Source organism: Panthera leo, chromosome A2 (genome assembly GCF_018350215.1).
Source record: "Panthera leo isolate Ple1 chromosome A2, P.leo_Ple1_pat1.1, whole genome shotgun sequence".
Lineage (NCBI taxonomy): Eukaryota > Metazoa > Chordata > Mammalia > Carnivora > Felidae > Panthera > Panthera leo.
In genome coordinates, this window is record NC_056680.1 from 73,791,862 (window position 1) to 73,812,684 (window position 20,823).

The 20,823-nt window shown below is 39.6% G+C and overlaps 1 protein-coding gene across 3 annotated transcripts in view; it reads right to left on the reverse strand.

The window, feature by feature from the left end:
* The window catches only part of POU6F2 (POU class 6 homeobox 2), a 463,146-nt gene that overhangs the window by 373,081 nt on the left and 69,242 nt on the right, over positions 1-20,823 (reverse strand). For all 3 annotated transcript variants that reach the window (XM_042914645.1, XM_042914628.1, XM_042914638.1), the window contains one exon: positions 11,037-11,208. In XM_042914645.1, the coding sequence (XP_042770579.1) occupies positions 11,037-11,208 (172 nt within the window). The remainder of the gene's footprint in view (positions 1-11,036; positions 11,209-20,823) is intronic.

Here is a 20,823-nt window from a genome sequence, read left to right on the forward strand (position 1 = left end):
CACAAATCAATATGAGATTTTTGCGCTTGTGCATGACCTTCTTCAAATTATCCCCCCATTTTGGTTGAATCAGAACGAGTGTGGGCTATTTGATAAAAAAAAAAAAAAAAAACCCTAAGTGTGTGAAATAAGAGCCCTCGCCTCTTCTGCCAGACTCCCCTTGACAGAAAGATGATAGAAGCATCACATCCCTGGAAGAGTAAATGCAAACTGACAAGAGATGAGCCTTTAGATGTTGAATATAATCTTGAATTGTGCTTGAAGTGTCTTATTATCTTGTCTTTTGATGTCTGAAGGGGCGGCTCATTGTTAGAAAAAGGAAAACCCTCGCGCATCTTTGCCATCTTTAAAAATTGTTTGGCCTCTAACAACTGCTTTCCCAACTAATGTCCATTTCTCCTGACAATAAATATGGCAGGTCGTCGGCAAGTGACAAACAATTTACTTTACATGCCACACTTTTATGGGTTTTGAGAGCTCATGTGGAAGCGTATTTTTAAAAGTCCACAGAAATTAGCAGCGTTACAAATGTTAAGAGGACTGAGATCTACCTTGCAGACACTGATGCGAAGTTACTTGTTGTGGTTACTTCCTGCTGCTCCTGGTTTTGTGATCTCACGGGTGCCAGATTCCAAATTCAAGTTCTTTATTTATCATTGACTAAAACTAGCCAGGGAAAATGAAAACACAACGACCAAGTCTGATAGATCCCATTTAGGAAAGGCCCTAATTTCCAGGGCACGTTTTAATATTGAGAACAGTATATCAACAAAATCCCCTTTCTAAGTAGAATATCAAGATCAACATTGGGCTTGCTGAATTTGGCCTCTCCTCGCAGAGCCTTTGGCACCTCTTAATTTCGGCTGTCCAAAATTGGGTGCCCCTCACCCTTCGTATCTACCATTTGTTTTGTGGGTCGTGTTTTCACTTAAAAGTTTAATGATGTTCCCAGTCAATGGGATTCCATAGCTGCTAAATCACAGTCGTGCTAGTTTTCTGTCACCCAGCCAGATTTTGTGAAAGCTTTCAAGATCTTTTCTCAGACCTCCGTCACTCTAAGAATCCATAAGAATTCTCAAAAGGACTATAAACCGTTACAGGGTTCAGGTGACTGTATCATTATAAAAACATATTGATATACTACAGATGACAAGACAGGTAGCTACCATCGTAAGCTAGTGCAACCATCTCCACACCATCAGCAATGTCCAGTCTGACCAGTTCTGGGTCTTTGTTTGTTTGCTTTTGACCATTTTCAGCAGGCAGCTATAGATATTAATCCCTTTTGAAGCTGACCCTTTTCTGTTTGCCTGCAGATTCTGATTGGAATGTTAGCAAATTACATTAAACATGGAAGCTAATGGCAGAACGAAAGATTCTAAACTAGATCAAGGAGGGGCGCCTGGGTGGCTAAGTCGGTTAAATGCCCAGCTTCAGCTCGGGTCGTGATCTCACCGTTCGTGAGTTCGAGCCCCGTGTCGGGCTCTGTGATGACAGCTCAGAGCCTGGAGCCTGCTTTGGATTCTGTGTCTCCCTCTCTGCCCCTCCCCTGCTTGTGCTTTCTCTCTCTCTCTCTCTCTCTCTCTCTCTCTCTCTCAAAAATAAATAAACATTAAAAAAATTGTTAATTAAAGCAAGGAAATAGACCAGCATTAACTATAAATCTGAATCATTTCTTAGTAACTCTTAAGAGTAAAACCTGCCTTAATCTTAGGAATCAGAAAGAGATGAGTCAATCAACATCTAAAATAATGACTCAGGTTTGTTTCCAAAAGTTTATGAAAGTTTTCCCACATAATCCAGACGATCCCTTTTCTGACTATTCACCCATGTATAGATTACAGTTAGATTAATGGATAGCAAGCGAATCCATTAAAATGTTAGCTTTCTTCACTATCTTCAATGCTTCTCCTTTTGAAAACAGCATGTTTTCTTTTTGACGTGTTTCTATTTTGCAATATTTTGCTACATGAAATTGGATCTATCAAAGAAAAAAATGCAGGTTTGGAAAAGGCCATTCCACCCCCACCCCTATTCCACCTGAGTGTCTACACATTGTTAAATACAGGAAAATATGTTTTTCCATTTGATGTTTTATTCTTTCTACCCTTGGTTGATTTTGGCAAAAATTCACTCTGCGGTAATAATTTTTCATGCTTTATAAACAGCTTCAAATGTTTGCATTTTTAAATCAAATTAATCCCTCAGCCCCTCTTCTTCTTCAACAGTGGTGATTCTCTCATGCAATAAGTAACCCCAAACCATTAATTTATAAAAGTAAGTCTTGCCATATTGCTATTAAAAGACAAATCACCACACGTGTGGCCATGGAGGACTGCAGAGGGAGATTAAGTACCCCATACTATTTTAATAGCAAATGCTTAAAATGTGATTTCTTTATTGTACATCAAACCCCCATTCTATCTTGATATGTGTACAGGTAAGTGTATATTTAGGTCCACGAAATCCTCACAGGCACAAAATTGTGCTTACCAACTATAAGACAAATGCGTTTTACTTAAAAAAGAAAAAATATAAATGTTTATATTGTAATCTATGTATATCCCACAGGTAGACAAATACTTGGGTTCCTAATGTTTAGATCCTAAGGGTCTTCCCTAGTTTGAGCAAGATCTGTCACACACACACACACACACACACACACACATGCACAAACACACATATATATATTTCTTGAGACAGTTTATATTTATATTATATATATGTGTGTGTGTGTGTGTGTGTATACAAATACCCTATAAATCAAACTGTGCAGAAACCCCCAAATCTGTTTACTGAATTAACTGCACAAATTCTGAGAAATGCTCAGTGGTTAGCAGCTGCAAAGAAGACACTGGAATTTGGATAATAGCCCAACTACGCCTGAAGCAATAGTATAATTGCTTGTCCCTTATTGGTAAACTATTAATTTTGAGAATTTTATCTGGAAACCATGTGTTTCAATATTCATAGGTTCATAGGTATAGCAGAAGTACATTTAAGTGATATACAGATAGCATAAACTAAAAAAAAAGCTTATTATTGTAAATTAGGCTTTATTAATGTTTTGATAAAGCAAATATAGACATACTACAAGTTTAGGAAGATAAATCTGAAGTGTCATAGGAACACAGGGGAAAATATGGAGAACACACCAGAGACGCACACACGTGTGTAAAACGTGTGGGTAGCAGTGCGTTCATAGCGCTTAGGAAAGAAAACGGAAAGAAAACATGTCCATAAAGTATGGACATGATGAGAAAATGAAAAATGAGCATTGTTACTTTAAAACACTATGCTAATATTAGTCTTTAAATAGGGGTTTCTTGGCTTTCACAAACTTTTGTCACAATTAGGGTTTGGTGGGGTTTTTTTAATTAATAGAATGAAATCAAAGTCACATGAGATTTGGAAAGGACACCAATCTAGAAAACACTGATTGTTTTAGAAAAAGATGAAACACCAAGGAAACTGCTAGAGCCAAACTATATATTGCAGGACAAACACATTCGTGAAATTGTTAAATCATGCCATGTTGATTATCATTGAGATGTTCCGAGACTGCTAAAAATACCTTCATAGTCTACCTCGTCCTCAGGCTAAATGAACAGGTTTTATTTTAGGTTTTTACTAAGAACGTTTTTTAAACCATGTTAATGAATGCAGGTTTCATTACAGAATCCCATTTTCTAATGGTCTTCGGTATAAGCGGACCTCTTAAGCATTTAGTTTCTGTGTAATGATATTAGTTTCTCTCATTGTAATCTGATCACTTTTCTTTATATTTTCAATTAGTCGTGAGGGCAGAGCAGTCCTCTAATAAAAGTGACCTAGACCGTATTAGTTTTGTTGTTCCAGGTGGCTAATTTTTTAATGAAAATAAACAACAGTATATTCTCACCACGTATCAGACCTGACAAGCACTTTCAAAGGAAAGACTGTAGGAGAAATTTGAGCATGGATTTTCTTTTCAGTTCTCAAATAAAATATAGACATTCATATAACATACCAGGATTGTTTTTTAGAAGTAGCAGCTTAATTTTAAGAAGAGATGTCAGGAGCTGTGCAATTTTATAAGGTGGTTTTTTAAAAACGATCTTTGAATGCTTAACAAAACAAAGTTTATTTCCATTTCTCTGAGAACGAAAGACTGTCTTCAACCAAAAGAGAGTCAGTGCTGTTCTTGCTGACCTCTGTGTTTACATTAAAAAAGCTTAGTCCATTTTTGACTCTTTGTCACAACATAGAGTAAGAGGTGTTACCAAACTAGTCCACACTTGGTTCATATTTGTATAAACTCTGACTTTGAGAATCAGAAGGTGGGAGCTTACATGTAAAAGACTGAGTCAGGTCAACATGAGTAACACACAGGCATCCTTGGAAGCCCCCACACAGCCAAAGCCCAGATACTCCTTTATGAACGAACGGATTTTAATATAAATGTTACTCGGAGGTATTCCCAAAGAAAAGTCCAATGTTGACCGGTTTAGAAGCTTGTTCAGGCTCATAGCATGAAGGTGTATGTTCGACTGCAAATACCAGACTGAAACAAATTACGCTCACTTGTTTCCTTCTAAGAAGAAGATGTTTGAAATTTTAAAGGATAACCATTTTAAAAGAAAGACCGAAATGTCATTAATAAAAGGAAAGCCAAACAAAAACCCCAGCGAAGTACAGAACCTCGGAAGACAACAAACAAGAAAATTCCAGAGCCACGCTGGATATTAAAGAGAAGCCCATCTGCTGGAGAATGGCAGGTGTTACTGGGAGCTTTCTCCAGCTACCTCTGCCTTTGGATATTTTTTAAAAATTTATTAACCTGACAGCGGGAAACTTTACACAGATTGCCCCCTGACAGGATGCCAGCTTGGTATAAACACTTTGCTATCTTTTTCTTTAGCATAAGAAAACCAAGAAACATGTTAAGTAGAGCCAGGTGCAGATTTGGGCAGATGTGATTGCTCTTCGGCTGGTCTCGGGACCTGGGGAAGAGCCCGGATAATCGGGAGCAGCGCAGTAGCAGAACAGCACCCTTCACATCTACTCTCTTTTCAATGTGTGAATGTCTGATGTATTATTAATCCCCAAACATAAACCAGCCAGATTGCCAACCAAAGAAAGAACCAGCCCTCTCACAAATTATTTGTTTACTGAGTAACAGCAAGCCAGATCCCCTTGAAATCCTCACTTAAGTCTCATTTGTCAAGTGGGGGGAATTTTTATTTGGTCAATTCTTACAAGAATAATGCTAACTCTATGATTAAATAAGGTAATTGAGAAAGAAGGCAATCTACTTAAGGCTGAGCCTTGCGAGGCTGAATCTGGAATGCCCCTCTATTTATTAATTATGATATAAACTGGTCTGGGTGAACTACAAAAACACTGTAATGCCCTGTAACCTTTAAGTCAGAAATATCCAAGACACTGAAAAGACCAAAATGAGATCACTGGAAGGGGTGGATGTGCAGATTAATGCAATGTCTATTACTTGGTCTTATTTCCAATTCTACATAGGACCTTATGACAACAACAACAAAACAGGAGAATCGTAGCCATCGAGATAAAAGAAAAATGTAAAACCATATCAGCATTTTGGTTTGCTAATGTGTTAGCACAGAGAGCATCTTCAGACGTGGCAATATTGAACTTTCTTCTTTAAACAGATGTCTGACCTGAGCCCCCCAGGCATGGCAGAAACAGAAAAGGGAGCCACTGAGAGAGTCCCCACTGAATCTTATGTCACGTAGTGTGCACTGTCCTCCATTAAAGAGTCACTCAGAAATGAGCATAGCTCCACGAACAGATCTGGTTAAAAAGTTTGAACATCAGCGCTATGTTACATGGATTTATTTTTATTTCAAAACTTACACATTAACGCTACTTAAAGCAGATTTACTTATCCAGGCAGTATTACAGTGGTGTTCTAGGGGGAAAAACCCACTAAGACTGAATTTATCCACACACACCCCGGAGTCTTTTTTAAGAAATGCTTAAGTGTGTAAGGTTTTCGTCAATGTTCAGAAATGTATCTCAATGTGCATTTTTCCCCTCAGTAGTCAGAGAACAGCCCATTAAGCCATACCTTATCATGCACCTCATTTACTTACATAAATACAGATTTCTTTTGGTTTCTTTTCAGTAACTATTTTTGCATAGAATCTATTATCCAAGTCATTTAGTTGATTTAAAAATATACTCCCTTAATATTTCCCTAACAAAACACACTTTCTTCAGTGAAAAATAGGAAAAATCTTCCACGAGCAGAATATCAAAACTTTTAAAAAATATAGAAGCATGATGCATAGGTTAAATAAATATATTTCTCCGGGGAATTTTCCTCATCGCCTCCCAGCTAAATCCTTCTGGGGCTTAAGCCCTAGGTACTGATTACCGGCCCCAGCATATTTTATCAGAATATTATAAATGTCCCAGGCATTGGAACCTTGAGAGAGACATTTAAATAAAGTAATAAAGACAGTGATTCCATAATGAAGGCTCCCACGTATACACAGGCAGCATACCACAAAGTACAGTCCCCATAATGCCCTACCAATGACCTCCACGCTGACCTGCAGAGACCACTGTCTCAAGGGGTGACAGACAATTTAGTCCTTTATCCTTTTGTCATTGAAAACAACTCCAGTGCCATAAATTCTAATCAAGTCAAACTGGATGGCAATTTAAAAAAAAAATCTTATAATGCACGTTTCTTATGAGAAAGATAACAGAAAAGAAAGGAAAAGAAAACCCCTACAGATAGCACATTTTCTGGCAAGGAAGAATCACTCATCCAACTTTCAACCCTTTTCCAAAAGTTCACAGATAAATGACATTGAAAATACCCACGTTCACAAGTATCATTATATGCAATCTCTTTTAGACTAGAAAACCACAAGATCATAACAGAAAACCAACCATCGCTTTTTACCTCGGGTGCGATGTTTATAAATGGGTTTTTGTTTACATCTCAGCTCAAGGCTTTCGAGCTGTGGGCCCAGTTCATGTACAGTACGATAATACTGAACAGCAAGCCACAGACTAACCTGGCCACCCGAGGTAGTTGGGACTTTGAGGAAAGCAATCATGAGGTTTATCTTGAAACAATAAAAATACTCCCAGGAGGAACACTGTTAATAAATCATCTTTCAAATTTCAAATATATATGGGAGAAAATATTTAGGGCCTGTTTTATGTGGTCTCACTTTTTCAGCTGAGACTGCATGGCAAAACTTTAGTACAGATATTTTTCTAGGGGTATATATTACTTTTATCCTTTCCGTGGCCATCCTCCTGACCAAGTTGTTGATGCTACCATTTGAATTTTAGCATCCAATGTGACTGAATGTGGAACACTGAATTCTTGATGAGCATAACTAAAAATGAGGCACCACATTGACACAGTGCTATAAATGTCACTAGAGAAACACAGCAACCTCTTCCCTTTGAGATTGTTCGCCAAAGGCCGGTTTGGAGAATGGTTTCAAATATGTACATCACCAGTCACATATTAAATGCCTGGTCCCGCATGGCATCACTCATTTGATCTCGCAGCCGAAACACAGGGAGACACAGAGCCAGATTCTCTGATACGACCCCCTCATATCCAAGTCTGTTCTCCTCCATACAGTTTCCTTACAGCTCAGAGCTCAGCATAATACAGTCACGGACCGAAAAAGGAGACAGTTATCCTACCAGCTTTCCGAGAATAAATAATGCACCACTTAATGATATCACAGAGAACTACCTAACCACACGTTTCTCAAATGAAATGCGGATTCATCTCTCCTAAGTGTACTTGAGTTTCCATAGCTGTTCAAGTTAAGCAAAATGTTATCTCTGATGTAATTACTTTATAAAACACAAGGGCCCTGTTCTGAACTTTCTACTGAAGCTGGCATATGGCTTCTGGGTTCTCCTTCTGGTATATTCTGAGCTGCACAGAGCACTGAAACATTCTGCACAGTATGTTTCCCTTTGGATGCTGTTAAGAGCAGAGGGTGCAATTTAAGAGAGGCATAAAAGACCCAATGGTTCCTGGAATTTCCTTTGTTTACCCATAGAGGGCATCAGTATTAGCCTTTCTCCTGCAGTTTTGGGCTGAAGGTGCCCATACTGTGAGAGAAACAGACTTGCCCTGTGGACTGCTAATTTCAACAGGAAACAGAAGGGGGAACAACTCCAAAGGAATCCATCAAGACTGAAATTTCAGGTACAGGACACAACGGAGTTCTGCCTGTCTCCTGTTGTTGGGGAATGTCTCTCCACAAAAGTAAACAAATCAAGATGCACACGATTTGTCTTAATCTGCTCCTTTCATTACCGAAACACAGTTTTCAATAATGCAGTGTGTAGGCTATGACAAGATGGTTGGAGAGAGTGCATTAGAAAATCATTGTTGGGAGACAAATCTGGATGCTCTCAGTTTTTCAGGAAAAAATGTAACTCTTCATTGTCAAGGACTGAGTGCAATGAAAATTACATATAAGAACCAAAACACTTGAGCGTATTCGTGTCAAATAAGCTGATGGTCCATTAAATTATCACCCATTAGGTGTGGCCAAAGTTGCTAAAAATTCTGGGAGAGAATTCTTCTAGAAAGTTTTAGTCAGTTACATAAACTGGAATTTCTAAGGCTAAGTCCCAGTCGTATTAACAGGAGACAGCATAATGGACCCAATAGCTAAGGAAGCCCCGGAGAACATTGGGTGCTTCCTCCGATGGATGTCCTAGTCCCTCTGTCTTAGGCTGTCTCCCATTTTTTCCTCAAGTTTTCAAAATTGTTCATCTACTGGTTGCTTCTTCACCGAATTGGAAACTGGAAAATATTCTCATTGTGTTTTAAAAGCACTCTAGAGGCCAAATAAAATGAAGTGGATACACAAGGAATATCAGATATAAGATGCAGGTTTTGGTGGGTCCCCTCTCTCAAATTCAGAAGTGGAAAATGTAACGTGAATATGGGCATACTCTAACACCTACTACAATTTCTGAACTAAACTACGATTCCTTAGTATTACCCATAAATACTCCACTTCACATGTGTCTTCAGTGAACTCAATTCGAATTTCTTTGGCCCTCTTGGTTTTTTTTTTTTTTTTTAAGCTTATTTCTCTGCATGTGCAAATTGGTAAGAAGTGACATAACAAAGCTGCAACAATTTCCAACAGTGGAAAATCGAAATAAACATTGAGAAGCCATGTTAATTACTTCTCTATTAGTTGACTTGAAGGAAAAAGGAAACAAGTTGGGGTGTTAGGTGAAAGTCTACAAAAATGCATTTACTTTTTTCAAATACAGGCAAAGTTTAGGAACAAGTAATCCAGGATCCGCAGTCCTGTTGAATTCACAGCTGATTACTTTTCACAAGTCAAAGGGCTTGGGATTAGGATCCTCAACATCAGAGAGGCAGAAGCATGCATGGCCTTGCTTTTCTGTAATTTATAATTTTATCTGACTTCTCTCACTAACCCCCTGAAACGCAAGGAGTGTTCTAGGACATGATTCTCCCCAGACACGTAGAAACTTACTCTGCAACAAAATATTCCCTCACAGGGAAAATGCTAAAACCTTAATGCCGACGTATAGAAAACCCATATGCGTGGAACAGCTGCTTTTCCAGAACAGGGTAATATGACAGAATTTCTTGAAACTGGGATCTGTTAGCCTCGTAACTGTAAAACAGTATTTTACCAATAGAAAATCTGAAACAGAAAGTTTTTCTGCAACACCACTCTCATGTTTGGCTGAGTGAGTGTTTCAAATCAGAGAAAAGATCCTCTGTTGAAGCTGGCCTCAAGTTGCCAAACTATCGAAGCTGCTTTCTTCCTGGAGGCTAAAAAAATTAAGCTGATTTTTTTTTTCAGCTGAATTAATGACTTTCTCAACAAAGCAGTCTGTGCCGTAGTGTTGTTTTTCTTTGAAGTTCAGGCACACGACTATGTTTTTAAACTGAGCCCAAGCAGTGCTCTGCCTGATATATACATATATAATCAGATGTATATATCAGGTTAGTTTACACATGTATATAAACAGGTTAAGGTGTACATGCGCTTATCCAGTGTTATCAGCATGTAAGCACTTGAAAATAATTAAAAGCAAGCGTTTCAGGAGGAAGTGTTCTGAAAACCTAATGTCACTCTATCCCATAAAGTGCTCCTCCAGCACAGACATCTATCACCATCCATCACTCAGTCACGCGCCTCAACAACCCGCTCCCCTTTCTGATTAGAGATCACAGTTGCTTGAGTTGGCTTACAGAGTGTCATCTGTTTGAATGACAGATGTCTTTGCTGGAGTGGCACTCTGCTTGCTCTTGTTTTGTTTATGGAACAAAGATTCCTGAAAGGTCCTGGGCTGCCTCCACATTTAGGATGAGGCTATAAACATCTGGTCAAGGCAAGAGGCAGTAGGGGAGGGAAGCACAGGACCTATTTTCCTTCCCCACTCACCTTTTAGAAGAAGAGATACTCATTCTAATTGTGATTACAAAATGTTAGATCTCCCAGCAATTCCCATGGTCACCTTTGTTTACCTGGCACAGAAAGGCTTGTATTGATATTTCTCAGTTCCCCCTTCCATCTTTTGACTACAGATAATAACTCTTTACTCTCCTTCCCCTTAACAAAAGGCTGCAAAGCAACCAGAAACCAAGTCGATATTTATTCAATAAATGTTAACCAATTCTCACAATGGAACTGATTTCCTGATTATTATTACCATCTTCTTCTTCTTCTTCTTTTCCTTCTTCTTCTTCTTCTTTTTTTTTTTTTTAAATAATTTCTAGCCCGGGGACTCTGGCAATATCAGACAAGCCCGAAGGAGCAGTGAGGAAGTTCCTTGCTGGGAAAAGTTTGCAGGACACCCTGCTAGACGGCCGGAGTGGGCTCCCGGTGGCTTGGCCCCTCCAAGATGCCAAGCTCCTCTTTAGCACTTACAAGAAAATGGAATGAACAACAGGGAAAGGGTGGGGGGGGGGGTGTGGATCGCTCTTCTGGACAAGATGGTAGGGCTGAAATGAAATACCTAGACAGACTTACCGAAGAGCTTGCTGGGAGTGTCCTCACTGTCATTAGATTCCACAGGCGCAAGCAGGGGCTCATTCAGCTCGCTGTCTGAAGTAGCAGCCTTGTCCTCACCTCTCAACTCCGTGTTCATTTCACTCCGCACTGACAGCAAGGGCTTACTGACTTGTCCAGCTATCATTGGATCCTAGGATGGGGGAAAAGAGTGAAGGGGAGGAAAAAAAAGTGGCAGCTTTAGTGTGCGTGTCCTCTCTCCCTCTCCCTCTCTCCTCTCTCTCTCTCTTCCACACACACACTCTCCCTCTCTCCTCTCTCTCTTATCTCTGGCTGCTCCCGCTGTTATTGCTGGCTGCAGTCAAGTGAAGAGCTATTACAGATCCGAGGAGTTCTCCATTACTCCCCACCCTATTAAAGCTCAACTAGCAAGTGAGAGATTCAGGAAGCTTCGGAGGGAAGAAGGGGGGAAAAAAAAACTTCTTTGAAAGCCACCTAAACCAACACAGCTTTAATTGTGGGATGTGCTTTTTGTGCGAATGTTTTTACACCTTGTTCCGTCTTTAATGCAGTAAGAAAAAAGAAAATGCTGGGTTTGTACTTCAGCAACACACTAAAAAGGAAGAAGCACCCTATGGAGGAACCACGGGCTATTTTAAGAAGCACTCTCCCTGGGGGAGAAGCAATTAAACCCTATCCCCAGAGCAGAGAAAAGAGATAGGGAGAAAAGAGTCCTCAAAATGCTTTCAATGGAATAAAAGAGATTTCTCATGTAAATTGCATCAGTACCCTCAGAAGTTGACTTCCCTGGTCCCAGATTTGGGAGTGAAGCTGACCCCAAAGCAAATGAACATTTTAAAGCAAACAATACACAGCAAAATCGATTTTTTTTAAATTGGTTTAAAAAAATTTTTTAAAGAAATTGGAAAAAAATACTTACAAACTGTGTTCAATACTTCCGATACCTAGAGCATCATACGCCCAGAGCATTAAAGAAAAAGGAAACAAAAATCACCTCCGAAAAAGACAAACTTCCCCCCACCCCCAATAATTTAAATCTGCTTTATCTTCAGCTCATTAGGAAGGCGTCTTAGGATCAGAAGTATTTTCCAAGGATAGCCTGCTATTCCATTTGCAAACTAAGATGCATGATATTGTTTTGGCACAAACGTCGGGTGCACAAGGAAAAGAAAAGCAGGAAGTGCCCTTTTTGCGTTATCTGGGAGGTATTTATTGCCAAGTTCATGCCTAAATGGTTCCTGAGCAGGAAACAGGTGACCAGCACGGGAGCTGGTGGGGCGGCATGCTCTCTTGTCCCATCGTTACATTGGTTGCCGTATGCCTGTGGTGATTTTTTTTTTTTTTAATGTATTCATGCCTGAAAAGTGAATTTGATATGACACATGATAATCTATGAAAATGTTAATCAATACAAATAGTTTAAGCTGTCATCAAATGCACTTCTTTAGTCAATACTCATACCACTGAAAACAATGTCACTGTCACCAGGGCTTAATGTGCACAGCACTTAAATATTGGACTCTGTGCATCAATGCACTTCTTCTTCAAATACTGTAGGTAAACACATTTTCTCCCTATTTAAGGCTGAAGCACTCAGCACGCATTTAGCTGAGCCGAATCCTCCCTTTTGAATACCTTGATAGGTCCACTGGAGGGCAAAATTAATACTTAATTGAATCTCACAGTCATCAAAATAATCAATACTTTTTTATTATTTATTCTTTACAGTCTGTTGACTGTTTCAAACCTCTGAGGGAATGGTGGAAAGGATTCATGGCTTCGAAACACTGTCATTTAACAAGGTAATTTTCAGTGGGGCATTAGGGGTTGTGAAACATATAATAAAACAAAAATGGTGGCTTATAATAGGAAGAAAGAAAAGAATTATATTTCTGCCATCTAACAAAACAGGATAAATAAAAAAGCAAGTGCAGAGAGAGAGAGAGAGAGCTGGAAAGGAGGGGGACCAGGGAGAGAAAGACTGGCTTTTGAAGGGTTTTATCATATCAAGAGCAGAGCCGAGCTTTCATAATGCTGACATTTCTCATCCTGACAATCCTAAACAAGTGGAAAGGATGAGATCGTAGATATCATCTTTCATCACATTCCCCAGCTTAAGAACCAACATGACAGCTCCTCTCCCCTTTACACTGTTAATTACTAAATAAAATACTACTCTCTGTCAGCATCAGATTATTGCAGATAGCAACCACAAACATTTCTCCATTGTTTCCCCCCTCTGAATCAGTGATACCTACCTTGAACTCTTTAGAAAATAAATTAGGCTTGTCTCACCATATTGTAAATATTTGAAATATAATCAATGTCATCAATGTGGTCGATTCACAGTATTGTCAGCCTAAATTTGCTGGTGATAGATTAGCATTTCATTGACTGCCTTTGGTCACCGAGATTTGGAGCGCTTGACTTTCCGGGATGGGGGGAGGCAGGCACAGGGGGAAAGTGGATGCAAAATTCTCCTATGTCCCCCAAGTTTCCTTCCTATGCATCTAAGAAAAGGCGCATTTGGATTCTTCTGATTCAGTGAGTGGGGCCCAGAGGATAGGGATGGGAGGCCTCCTTCACCTTATGCTTTTGGTAAGTGTCCTCCTCACATGCAGCAAAGAGCCCAGATTTAAATCCTAGTACATTTTTACTTTCTAAAATGTTGCATACTCAATCTCTCTAATCTAGAGGAAGGGTTGTGACCTGTGCCTTTCAAAGGCACACCCTATCTCTGAGGGCGCACTGTTCATTTGAATGTTTTTTTAAGGTAGTGTTCATGGTAAACTTTTGTTTAGAATGGCATTTAAAACCCTCATGAGAAGCTAAATGTGGTTATTCACATATCAGGGGCATCTGGATAGTCTTACCAAAAAAAAAAAAAAAAAAAAAAAAGAAAAGAAAAAGAAAAAGAATATTCTGTTCTTGCTTTACTTGTGAATGGTCAAACTGAATCCTGAGCACAGAGGGTAGCCGAAATGCAACTGCTAAGTTCAAGAGCACTTAAATCTTTAAGATGTTCAGGTCGGCCTATGTGTGCGAAGCATGTGCTGGCAGATAGTACACATTCACTGACCATTAGCTCCTCTTCCTTAAATGACTTTTATGTACCTCATCCAGGGCTAGGTTCCCAAGTAGTGCCTCTCAGTGACTCGAGCTTAGAAAATTCAGGAGTCTGCCATTCAGGTACTCATTTGATTTTTTTATCTTACAAAACACTTTACGTTTTCCAAGATGCAGCTGTAGCCCAGATATATATATGTGCACGACATGGTTAAACAGCAAACCCCCAGTGAGGCAGAGAGCAGACAGCTTTTAATCACAGCTGCAGCCACTGGGGGGTCCATTTGAAAATGTGTCACAAGCAGTAACCACTGAGTACAGTCATAAGTGATGAGGGAGTGCCTCTTTCAAGCAGCTCTCGGCTTGGAAGTCATTCTCCCCTGCCAAAAGGGATGGCAGTCTGTAAAAATCCTTTCTGCCAGAGTGAAGAAAGGATTTTCCAACAAGCGCCAACACAGATGCTCGCGGGAATGTAAGAAAGCCGCATCTTCAACCTGCACAAGGATCCCTGCAGCAGCACCCAGGAACGGAAATAGCTAATGCTGGCAAAAAATAGAAGGGGTGAAGACTTCTCGCTTAAAAATCTGCAATTGTCACAACCACAGTCGAAGGAGTTGGGACTTCCCTGAAACTCTTTTATCAGCCTCAACAGAAGAAAAATGACTGGGTCAATATGGAAGAGTGGTGAGTAGATTCAAGAATAGGACATGGCATGTGTCAGCATGTGCCAATACATGCTGACTCACAAGGGTCACCAGAGACCTCAGAGCCAGACGCAGAGAGGAGAAGAAGCAGGAGAGAGGTAGGTTCCATTCACAAAACGTGAAGAAAAAATTTCACCACATCCTACAATGAAAGGGCTGCAATTAATACCAGAACCACCCAGCAATTCTTTAAATCTCATTCGCGCATTGTTAAAGAACAAAATTAGGTCCCGTGTATCGAATGAAGAGAGCCATTTCAGATGTATGTAATGTCACCCAAACTGTGCAAGGTATTAGTCCCCAATTTGAGGGATAAAGGCCTGAGACTCAGAGAAGCTACGTAACTTGTCCCAAAGCCACACAGCTAATAAAGTAAAGGTGTATTTTGAACTTCAGCAGATTCGTCTCCAAAGCACAGCACCCTTTTATACTGTACTGGATGAAAAACCAAGGCTCATAAATTTAGCAACTCATGGGTTTTCCCAGAACTTGAATTATGGACCCTGAAGGGTGTTAAAACCTTGGGCAACTGTTCCCAGAGCATATTGTGTGTAGTATCTTTCTCCCTGCAGACTCTAGGAACAAAACACTTCTCTGTCCAACACTGCTCGTGGTTCCATAATCAATGGGGCGACACAGTGTAGTAGACAGGACATCAGATAGTGTCAAATATCCAGGCTTGCGTTCAGGTTCATTGTCTATGTAAACTTAGCAAATCATGTGACCACCACCACCCTCAATTTCCTTATCTAGGAAATGAAAAGGTTGGAATAAAACAGTATTTTATCCAAAGTGCAGTCCACAGAATGCTCGCCCCAAGGATATTCTACATAACAGAGTTTTGCAATCCTACCCACATGGAAAACTCAACAGAAGAGTCTACCAGGAAAGAAACCGATTCAGCTCTGCTTAATCTCGCTTTCCCTGAACCACCTGGCCATTAAAGAAGATATGGTGTATATATATATAATGGAATACAACTTGGCAATCAAAAAGAATGAAATCCTGCCATTTGCAACAACATGGATGCAACTAGAGTGTATTATGCTAAGCGAAATAAGTCAGTCAAAGACAAATATCATACGATTTCACTCATATGTGGAATTTAAGAAACAAAACAGATGAACATAAGGGAAGGAAAAATAAGATAAAAACAGAGAGGGAGGCAAAGCCTAAGAGGCTCTTAAATACAAAGAACGAACTGAGTGTTGCTGGAGGGGAGGCGGGTGGGGGGGATGGGCTAAATGGGTGATGGGCATTAAGGAGGACACTCATTGGGATGAGCACTGGGTGTTGTATGTAAGTGATGAATCACTGGATTCTACTCCTGAAACCAATACTACACTGTATGTTAACTAACTTGAATTTAAAGAAATAAATTAAAAAAAAATCATCTGGCCAAGGAAGGACTTTTCCTTGTAATCTCTCTCTTGTATTATCCAATGGATCTGGCGCTTCCTAAAACTCATTTAAAAATTTTTTTAATGTTTATTTATTTTTGAAAAAGACAGAGAGAGAGACAGAGCGTGGGGGTGGGGGGAGGGTCAGAGAGAGAGAGGGAGACACAGAATCCAAAGCAGGCTCTAGGCTCCAAGCTGTCAGCACAGAGCCCAGCATGGGGCTCAAATCCGCAAACCAGGAGATCATGACCTGAGCCGAAGTCTGACGCTTAACTGACCACCCAGGCGCCCCACGAAACTCATTTTAGAATGTACCCACTTAGATCACAGCTCATGTAAATTAGAGCTCTAATTGTCAACCATGCTGCAATTATAAGCCAGAAGGCTTCAGCAAGTACACATTTGCCCCATGCTTCCCAGATTCGAATAGCTTTTCCCTAATATTCCTTACAGTTTATTTCTACATGGTCACATACAACTTAGCACATACTAACCATATATATTATCATCAGATACTAATTCCTGGTGTCCTTTAATATAATTTTTAAATAAAGATGTCCCCATATATTTCTGCTGTAAACCCTTTATTGGAAGAGCAAATAGAGGGCACCGTATGAGGAAAGAGAATTCAGCTTGAGCTTTCACTAGGCTGTCATCAATAATCCCTGATAAACAAAGAGATAATTCAGCTAAAGGCCTGCAATAATTTAGCCAACAGAGTTTTTGTAAGCATAATCATCCTCATTTTATAGTCAGAGAAACTAAAGATAGCGAGATGATTAACTCAGCAAAGCATCCGTGTCCAGTGGCAGCCACGCAGTGGAAATACCCGCGCCCATCTAAACCGAGCTTGAACTGGGTCCAGCATATTTTTATGTACATACAAACTAACTATGAAACAGGCAATCTGAAAGCTTTGAGGAAAATGTAAATAAGACAGGCAGACTTCAAAAATCCAGGGAAACAATTCATTTGTTTGCAAAGTGCCAGCGTATGGCAAAGTAATACTCAACAGATCTATTTCTAGAATTCAACAGAAAAATTATATCCATTATAAAGGAAAATAATGTATCGCCCCCCCCACACACACATTTCAATTTAGGAAAAAGGTCGATGCAAATTACCTACAGCCAATTTAAGATGCAAAGACAACATCATATTTCATATTTAATTTCTCCCGCTGAGAAGAGGTAAAATCAAAATCACAGATAATTAAGATGATAAAACCAGACTTTCATGGGTTTGGGGAAAGAAAACTTCAAGTGTGAATTTTGTTACCTTAGTCATGAAGTTAAACAACTTTTATCTATTTTGTTTTTACCAATTACCAAATATTACTAAGTCTGTTGGTTCTCATTATGGTATTTAATGTACTGAAGAAACTTTCCCTCAAAAGTTACAAGGAATTTCTATTTTCTTACCATTCATTATTTCCTAGTTCTCTCAATAAGTTTTAAAAAGACATTCTTTTTGACTTTTGGAAATAAGACCACAGTTTATCATTTTTTTCTATTGATGTAAGTATATATATTTATTGTGAAAACTTTGAAAATTAATGAAGATTAAAACACTAAAAATACCGTAAATTCACCCACCACTGCTTATTTAATTTTAAAGTTTGTTTGTTTGTTTGTTTGTTTGTTTGTTTGTTTGTTTTGAGAGAGAGGGGAAGAGAGAGCAGAGGAGGGGCAGAGAGAGAGACCGAGAGAGAGAATCCCAAGCAGGCTCTGCACTGTCAGCACAGAGCCCGACATGGGGCTTGATCTCATGAACCGTGAGATTATGACCCAAGTCGAAACCAAGAGTCAGAAGCCTTAACGGACTGAGCCACCCAGACACCCCAGTAATTTTAAATGTCACCTCCTAAACTGCAAATAAAAATTGTTTTGAGAAAAGCAGAAAAACCCACGTTTTTTAGCAAATACTCAAGAGATGAAACTTACATTATAAGGAACTTAATTACAAAGCTTGAACGTATATACCCTTGTTCATTTCACAATAGACTTTCACAGCAAAACGTTGATACCAAGCTGGATTTCTCTCCTCAACCCAATATTCCAACTGTGTTGTTTTGTTTTGATTTTTAGATTCAAGTTAGTTAACATACAGCGTAATGGTTCAGGAGTAGAACCCAGTGATTCATCACTTACATATGACACTCAGTGCTCATCCCAATAGGCCCTCCTCAATGGCTGTCACCCATTTAGCCCATCCCCCCACCAACCACCCCTCCATCAATCCTCAGTTTGTTCTCTACACTTAAGAGTCTCTTATGGTTTGCCCCTCTCTCTGTTTTTATCTTATTTTATTTTTCCTTCCCTTCTCCTATGTTCATATGTTTTGTTTCTTAAATTCCACATGAGTGAAATCATATGATATTTGTCTTTCTCTGAATGACTCATTTCACTTAGCATAGTACATTCTAGTTCCATCCATATTGTTGCAAATGGCAAGGTTTCATTCTTTTTGATGGTTGAGTAATATTCCATTGTATGTGTACACCACATCTTCTTTATCCATTCATCAGTCGATGGAAATTTGGGCTCTTTCCATAGTTTGGCTATTGTTGATAGCACTGGTATAAACATTGGGGTCCATGACCACAGACGAATCACTCTCTCTCCCATCTTGGTTTCCATACCAACATAGCTCTATATTTCTCAAGGGGGATACTGTGAGACTTGAGTGAGAAGACGCACAGATAATATATATCAGTATGTTTAGAAAGATAGAAAGTATTACACAGAGAGACCATCTTCCACCACACTACTACCCACATTGAGGCATCCAATTGGCCATGGGTCCAGTTGGAACAGAAGTATATACTGTCATGGATGCTGTGGTGTGCCGCCCAGATCCCCTCTTACCACTAACACGCTTGTTTCCCAGCTGCCAGGGATGTTGGCTGAGATGACTTGCAGCTGAGTTCTCCCCCAGGACTTGCCTTTGCCTGAAGGCAGCTGCCTCTCCAAACTCTCCTCAGGGGTCAGTCTTGATTTTGCTAATTGGCCTGCAGAGCCTAAGATATTTACTCTCTGCCTCCTTACAGAAAAGGTTTTCTGACCCCTGAGCTCAATCTTAGATTCAGTCAGTTGACTTAATCAATATTCATGCTTCAGTGTTACCATTTCCTCAGAAAGACCCTACCTCAGGCTTGGGTACCACCCACTGTTCTGCTACCTCCATTCATGGTCTACCACACCCTCACCCAGCATTTTGCTAATTAGTATAATTTATATTAATTTGAGTGAGATAAATAACTTGTTGACCAGTATTAATGGAGGCTAGAAATGAGTTTTCGTTTGGTTAGTCATATTCGAGCTATATGTACTGGCTAAAATAGTTTAGAGGCATTTCCCTCCCTTGAGTGCAACCAAAAGATATTAAGAATCTAGCAAGTCTCTGTGACCTATGGCTTGATCCCTAAACTGTCCATGTCCAGTCCTTGGGTCAGAGAGTTCTAGTTGCATGATGCTGACTGTGGGAGAAACAGATCTGGCTTCTAAAATCTTGCCATATCTGCCTTAACAGAACATCTGTACAAGGTATTCTAGGTTCACCTAAAATGATAGAGAATTATGACTTTATTAAGCTTTCAGATAGGTTGAATAAATGATTTGGGGATTATTTGCTAATAAAAGTGTGCTCAATAAATACCTGTATGGATGGCACCTCTTGGCCTCAGAGCTTGTTTTCATTGTAACCAGGTAGCAAGTCTCTGGGAATGTAACAAGACTTCACCCATCTCTAACCATTACTGACTACCATTATCTACCAGAAAGGACACAACAGTTGTGTGTAAAAAATGTAATCTAGGCCACTTGCAACACAACCCACCATACTGGATGTTGACCCACAATTAGATGAATGTTGTCTTGGGAGTAGACCAGTCATTATAGAGTGAAATAGGGTCCCCTCTAGAGAAGATGCTCTGGGAAAGTTACACCATTTGCTTCCCCCACCAATCCCCAAAATTTTATCCAGGAGTTATTTAGTTAAGGTGAATGCTCACAATCATGTTTAAATGAAAAAATAGGACTGCAGAATATCTGATTTGCCTTGATGTCAGAAAATGGTATTCCATTTAAATGTACATGTGGGCTTAGTTTAAGAATCTGTCTTTTGGTTGAACCTCAGACAAGCAACCTCCTTCTTCCCTGTCAGTCACCACCGAGGGTCCTTATTTCTCTCCCAGCCCCACCATGAGTGCTACATCTTCTTAAGTATGCTTATGCTGGCTTAACTATGCTTATATATGCTTGTTGACAAGCATTAAGTATCAACACATTTATTGATGATTCCAATTAAAGATTAAAGCATGAGACACAGATGTATCTAAACACAAGCAAATAAACAAACAACACAGTTCATCAGTACAAATCTGTATGTTGGAATAACAATGTAATAATCAATCAAATGGGAGTCTGCAAGTTCTGGACTTCTACAAAGCATCTAGTGTGCAGTTAGACACACATCTAGACCATCACCTTGAACTTCTATAGCTCTTTTGCCCCCAAGAAGTTTTAATGACTGTGTGGATGATGCTTCATGTATTCTTATCTGGGAAAAAAAGGGAGACACTGCTATTTGACAACCTAATAGCACCATCAATTCAAT